The sequence below is a fragment of the Trichogramma pretiosum genome, unplaced genomic scaffold (genome assembly GCF_000599845.2).
Source record: "Trichogramma pretiosum strain Unisexual culture from Peru unplaced genomic scaffold, Tpre_2.0 scaffold75, whole genome shotgun sequence".
Lineage (NCBI taxonomy): Eukaryota > Metazoa > Arthropoda > Insecta > Hymenoptera > Trichogrammatidae > Trichogramma > Trichogramma pretiosum.
In genome coordinates, this window is record NW_019641613.1 from 450,179 (window position 1) to 457,398 (window position 7,220).

General features: G+C 36.2%; 1 protein-coding gene across 3 annotated transcripts; it reads left to right on the forward strand.

Annotated features, from left to right (window-relative positions):
• The first annotated feature begins 785 nt into the window (after positions 1–785).
• On the forward strand, positions 786–2,883 carry LOC106653617 (uroporphyrinogen decarboxylase). Of its 3 annotated transcripts, none has more exons than XM_014373124.2 (7): positions 786–1,062; positions 1,157–1,460; positions 1,535–1,693; positions 1,761–1,922; positions 1,999–2,133; positions 2,205–2,378; positions 2,460–2,883. In XM_014373124.2, exons 1-7 carry the CDS (start codon positions 1,013–1,015, stop codon positions 2,598–2,600), a joined length of 1,125 nt encoding a protein of 374 aa, XP_014228610.1. In that variant the 5' UTR covers positions 786–1,012; the 3' UTR covers positions 2,601–2,883. The 3 variants fall into 3 exon arrangements, with proteins under 3 accessions (XP_014228610.1, XP_023314460.1, XP_014228611.1); XM_023458692.1 differs by having other exon boundaries at positions 787–1,009; XM_014373125.2 differs by having other exon boundaries at positions 787–1,009; positions 1,160–1,460.
• Positions 2,884–7,220: the final 4,337 nt, after the last annotated feature.

A 7,220-nucleotide genomic window follows, 5' to 3' on the forward strand; every position in this document is an offset into this window, starting at 1 on the left:
CGAATAGCAATTGCATTGGTTCAGGATTTTTGAGTTACGATTGTTCAATGGCACGCGTTCGCTGCTGCTACCGCTGCCTGTCAAAACACTCGACTCGGATGTATATCTCGCGCGCGAGCGTCTCTCACAATCGTATTCATTATAATTATAGTTGTGTGTATCTGTCAACGCGAGAAAATGATCTATCGACGACGCGGCCGTCGTTCGATTTCTCTTTTCTAACTGTCACATATTGGTGTGTTTGCGTGTGTATTTTGACATTTGAGAAAAAGAGTTCGCTAATTTTTAATCGGCACCGAGTTCGAATATATAAATTACCCGCGGAAACTCGATAAGCGACGCTCTGAAATTTCGTCGCTGAAGTAAAGTTGAAAGAAAAAATAGTAAAACAATGACGGAGATAACTTCGCGCAACGTTTGAATAACATAATATACGCACTTGTCCGTTTTAAACAAGTAACAATTAGTACAGTACGAGTTAGTAATTACGGTGAATCATCATCGTGAGCTGCGCACTGCAGAGTGTATATGATACTTAAATATTGTAAATTATGTGTAAACTTTTGCGGTGACGGCGGCGCTGCGTAGCGACTCGGCGATTATATACCATATTATCCGGTAAGTTTATATCGACGGTCGCGAGAAACTCGTGAAAAGAATGAAGAAGAGGAATCGATATTATCGGCTTGTGGCGCGAGCGAATCACTTGCGGAAATCATCGTCAGATGTCCAAGACCGCGGCGGTGCTCGGCTGCCTCGTGCGCTGCGCGGTGCATTGCCTCCGTCACGCCGCAGCAGTAGCAACTATAGCAGCAACGGCAGCAGAAGCAGCTTATGTGTAATCAAAATTCGGGCATCTCATTATTATCATAATTGCCTATGTCACCGATCCGCTGATTAATAAAAGATATCGTGTCGTGTGGTGTACGTGCCCCATAGTAGTGGTCGATCGCTGATTTTTTCGTTTTGTTTACAATAACATATCGTGCGGAAAAGAACTCAGAATTACGTAATGTCATTTCTTCCTCCTCTTCTTCTTCTTCTAATTGTCGTGCAATTGTAGTAGGCACACATAACTTTGCACTTTGTTTTCTTCTCGAGCTCGATAAATCGTACGACACTTCTGAACGTTACTTTTTTTGCTCGTAATTCGCAGCAGTATGTCGCTGGCCGATGACTTCCCGGCGTTGAAGAACGACCGAATACTCAGGGCTGCCAGAGGCGAGGAGATCGACAGAGTGCCGGTATGGATAATGCGCCAGGCCGGCAGATACCTGCCGGAGTTCAGGGAGTGCAGATCGAAGCACGACTTCTTCACCATTTGCAGGACGCCCGAGCTGGCCTGCGAGGTCACGCTCCAGCCCATCAGGAGGTTCAAGTTGGACGCAAGCATTATTTTCTCCGACATACTGGTCATACCTCAGGCGATGGGTCTCGTGGTGGAGATGAGGCCTGGCGTTGTGAGTATACGCTGTGTTTTTATGGTAACATTTCCCAGAGAATGAATTGAGAGCAACCTTTACTTAATTCTCAGGGTCCTGTCTTACCTGAACCACTGGTCGATCCCACACACATGTCAAGATTGCGAATGCCCGATGTAGAAAAAGAATTGGGATACGTGGGCCAAGCTATTACGCTCACTAGGCACAGTTTGGAGGGCAAAGTTCCACTTATCGGTTTCACTGGTGCTCCAGTAAGTAATTTGCTACTAGTTTGGAAGTTTTAAATACCAGAATAGTAAAAATTTCATTTCTGTGTAGTGGACACTCATGGGATATATGATCCAAGGAGGTGGCAGTTCTACTATGGTATCAGCTAGGAAATGGCTATATAAGTATCCAGAAGAGTCTCATAAGTTGTTACAGATGCTTACTGATGTTATCGTCGATTACCTTGTGATGCAAGCAAAGTCTGGAGCTCAGGTATTTCAGTGTTTCATTCTTCATAAATATCTGTACATGTTTTTGAAAAGAATCTAAAACATAAAAATGTTTGCAGCTTCTTCAAGTATTTGAAAGTCATGGAGACTTTTTAAATCAAGAATTATTCAAAAACTATTCTTTGAAATATCTAAAACAAATCAATGACCGTGTAAGAGAAAAGCTGACTCAATTAAAACTTGATATTCCAATGGTAAATATAATAATGTCAAAGTATTGATATAAAATAAATCCAAATAATTAAAACTGTTACTGTTTTTTCAGATTGCATTTCCAAAAGGAATTACAATGGACTGCCTTGAAATCTTTGCCAAAGAAACAAATTATGAAGTAATTGGATTGGACTGGACAGTTGACCCAGCAGAAGCACGACAAAAGGTTGGCCCAAATGTTACTTTACAAGGAAATATGGACCCCATGGCCCTATTTGCAGAACCAGTGCGTAGTCATTTCACACCATATTTTTTTATTGTAAGTAAAAGAATGTAAAATATAACGTCATACTTTATATAATTTCAGTCTGAAGTTCGTACAAGAGCAGCAGATATGGTTGCTACGTTCAGCAAACACCGTTACATAGCCAACTTGGGTCATGGAATAACACCAGAAACACCCATTCCTTCAGTAGAGGCATTTATAGAAGGGGTGCATTCATTATAAGACTGAATGACAATACGATTTAATCGCGAGACATTTTTACGAGATTCCTTACGTAATTCAATGTAAAATAGACGCATTTACATGTATAAAGCATGAAGCTTTACTGTTAATGAATTTGTGACTGGAGAATGTTTCTTTTACTTAAGAGAGTTTAAAATGTATTTTCTATAAGTTCTATACAATTTTTGTAAAAATATTTTAAAATTTCAATTGGTTAGGTAATTGTTGAATGGCTGTTGGGTAGAAGTTTTTTGATAATAAATCGAGATATAAATTTTTAAAATTTGCTTTTTTTTATTTGAATTGACTAATTTAAAAAAATTAAGCTTTGAAATGAATAATGTTGCATTACATACTAGCTTGACTAGAATTTTTTAAGAAACCTTTTGTACAAGACGGTTACCTTGTACAGTTAAAATTGATAAAACTCGCATAAACAATGTATATAATATTGGTTAGAGACCAAACGAGCACGGATTATTTTACAAAATTTACAAGAATATTTTACGATTATATTTTACAAGAAAATCTTATTAGCCCACTTTGTCGTTAATTATTTACGTTTGGATTGTAGCATAAGCAATTCTTCATTTGTTAAATATTGGAATGTATTTTTTAGAATATAAAATGTTTTCTCGCTAACAATTTGGTTACTAATATTCGGGTAGCTTAACATAAAAATAGAGAATATATATTTAAATATTAAAAACACTTGTAAATTATGATAATTGAATATGAAGAAGAATATATAATTATATAAATATCGAGGAACAATTTTTATGTGCGCAGTGACAGTACGCGTAGTATCGTAAGTATAAATGGCTTTGGGAAAAAATGAGCTTCGTGCTCTCGCGTTATATCTATATGGTGCATTATTTCAAAAGTGTGATATTTGGAGTGGGTAAAATGGGCAATATTGGAAAAACAAAAAAACTTACTTTTTTCTATTTCGAGTTTAATTTTTCCGTACTCCCGTAGTTTCTGACACTTCATTCTTTGTTTTTTTCATGGAATATTTACTTTTTATCGGCCATCATCTAATGCGATTATTTTCTTATAGCAAACATGAAAATTTGTCACGTAGGGACCAAATCGCACTTTTATCAAATTTCACGACGATAACAAAGTTGAAAATTTTTTTTCCGATCACCCACAAAAATTGTTTGTAAAAACGAACGTTTTTATGCCCCCATAGTCAAAAACAAAAAGTGCTAGCTCAAAAACTCGTCGATCACAGAGGGGACACTTTATCTTACAATTACGATTTTCGTGTGCAACTATTTTTATAGCGAAGCTGCAATGAAGATTTGAATACTCTACGGGTAAAAATCGAGTACCTTAGTTCTGAAAGATGACCCTCGTATAGTTAGAGAGGTCAAAATTACTATCTAGCACGTTTACTGGCACTATATTTGTAATGATGTAAAATTTCACACAATTTAAGGACACATTTGTTATTTATGTACAATTGTTTTGAAACTATTTAAGGTGACGAGTGATGCAAAAAAACTTTCTTTAGGATGTATAGAATAAGGCCCATGTATCACAATATTGCTGGATATTTGTAAAAATATGTTTAATGAGTGAAAACAATCGATTCTGAGTTCAGGACAGGTCACGGAGGGGACATTTTGTATGTTTATCCGGCTGGCAAATCAATGTGGTCGTAATTTATGGAAATTTTATAGTTGCGGAAGGTAAAATTCAATAAAATAAAAGGTTCTACCGTCTTAGTTTTCATTTTTTAAAAGTTTTCTAATAGCTACAATAACAATTAGCCATGTCATATCACGCTTTTGAAATAATGCACCATATACGTTGTTGTATGTATTGTAGTGAGCCGTGTCGCCGCTAGGTGGCGAAGAGTAAAAGTGCGGTTCACGCAAGTGAGTTTGTAAAGCCTAGGCTTTATATAGCTCAAATCTTATGCGTCAATCTAGTATGCGTCTATGATTTTCATTATAACTGTAGTTGAGAACTTCGTAAAAAGCATTTCCTGTACGTCATATAAATCAGGCCACATAATATTGTGAAAAAGCTGAGCTCTTTTTTCTATAAAGAATTTACTGATGAGATTCCGCAAATATGTTGCGGTGTCCTGATCTATGCTTGAAAATTTACTGATTCTCACATAATCTCTCCATTTTAATAATCGCAATATTTGTACAGGATTTGGACTATCAACTATATCTAGAACAGTGTAATATTTGTTAATGACCAACAAATTATTATTTTTTATTACATGAGGTTTTGAAAGCTCTTCCTTATTATAATTATCACTGTTTTCTAAATTAAATGTTCTTAAACAATCAAAAAATTTCTTGTACTTTTCTTCGGCATATATACAAGCTTCGCACAAAATTTTATAAGATGCTACAATGCGAGCAGTTAAATTTAATTTTTGTATACCATTTAAATTTCTTCTTTCCTCATTACGGTGTGCATTGCTGGACAAAAACCACAAAACGGTAATTCAAAGTCTATAGAACTTGCTCCTCTTTTTATCAGTTCATAGGTAACAACTGGTTGAAGAAATGATACCGATAACTGCAGTGGATTTTTGAGGGCTCTATTGAGTCTGTTAACATCCACATTATTAGAGAGGCATTTTTTAGGCACGTCAATACAAACGCATTGTAGAGATCAGACTCTACTGATGCCGTATTAGTTGACAGAACCCAAAACAGCTCAGTATAATGATGACTTTTAAGCGTTTAAAATTATTCGTCTTCAATTTAATTATCGCAATGACAACACGATTTACGACAGCGATTTTTGAATTTTTGAAAAAATGGCGTTATCCAGAAATCCAAAAATCGTTCCTGAAATTCAGAAAAAATCAGATGTGCTCTTTGATCGATTTTAAACACTTTTTATTCTGCAACTTTTTCTCGTAAAGTTGATAGTTATCAAGTTAAAAATTGTCGAAATCATTTTATGACATACAGGTCTTCGGGAGTCAAATTTATGATCGCCATGTTGAATTTCGTAATTATAACTATTTTACAATAAAGTATACAAGCCATTGACCAAATTTATATGCGTGAGACGCACGAGCGAACCTTTTTTCCGTGTTGAAATTTGAGTTAAACGAGATTTTTTTCTCGAAATTACATATTTTTTTTTGCAAAACTAGTGATATGAAGCGCGCTCGCGCGCGCCAACTAATCTCGTTGTAATTAAAATGACCAATGACTTGCAAATATAAACATTTCAGCAAACGCAACATTTAAGTTTTCCCACTAAAAAAATTATATGAACGACCGACGCGAAATTCCAACCAATCTGAAAGCCAGGCGCGGTTACTCCTCGACCAATTAAATGAGGTGACAAATAAAACGGGTTCGCATCATTTTTTGAAGAAAGGATTGATTATAACTTTTCATAAAATAAATTTTTTAAATTCTGATCCCAGATTCGAAAAGTACATCAAACTTTACGTAAGAAATGATATCTGAAAAGACAATTTAAACAATTTTAGTCGGTGTAATTCATCGCTATAAATGTTGTCCAAAAATGGTCATTTCAGTCGTTAAAGGGTTAACTATTATCAGCACTCGAAAATTCATTTTAATTTCAAGTGTGCGCGGGCCAAAAAGCCAATGCGTGACATCTATTGCGCACTGCGCAACGCACATGTTGGAGGCTGAATCGTTCGGAAAATCTAATCTACTTTCTAAAATAAATGCTTATTCATTAGAAGTGTGCATTACAAGCATCAGTCTATATAAGTGCGCCAAGCTGTTCACATCTTCGTTTCAAATTCTACCTGTTTCAAGTGAAGGTGTGTCATTAGTTTCGATTACGTGCTCAGTAGAAGAATCCAAATCTATCATGGCAGAAAATAATTTTGAAACCATTTGTTTCAACGAGAAAAATATAAGAGATATATTAAAAATGTTTCGAAGAAATACTTTTGAAACTGATTTTAAACGAATGAAGGAATTAACAAATACGGTAAAACGTTATCCATCTACGTTTTTGAAAATCGCATTGGATAAGAAGCTTTTCGAAGTATTTACATTTATAAAGAACCACGTGGAATTAAACATTCATAAAATATTTATTAATGGAAAGTCTGCAATTCATTATTTGTATAAATACCAAACAAACTTAAAAAACTTTAAACCTCTCTTGGTACGATTCACGTGTTCCGTTGATCAAAAGAAAAGCAAATGTGTCAAATATCATAGCTATGATGAACCAGAAGCTAAGTCCGTTATTAATTTTTTTCTGAAAGATTCCGAAGAAAATCATTGCGACGATCATGGATTCACCTATTTACATGGAGCCAGTTTCAGTGGCGATGTCGAGGCGGTGAAACGACTCGTAAGCCAAGGCGCGGACGTCAATGTCGACTCTTACACGTGCTCGCCGCTGCACATGGCCTGCAAGTACCATCGAGTGGATGTCGTGAAAGTCCTGTTGGAAAACGGAGCGGAGCCAAATCAGCTGGACAAAGAAGATGAGTCGACTCCGCTTCATGCGTTGGCCCGACTGCGTGTGTGCGACTGTGCCGAGTTCTGTACCGACAATATAGACGACGACAAGAAAGAGAAGAAGAGAAGACCAGTCGAGGAGATCGTCGATTTACTCGTCTCGAAAGGAGCGAATATCGAG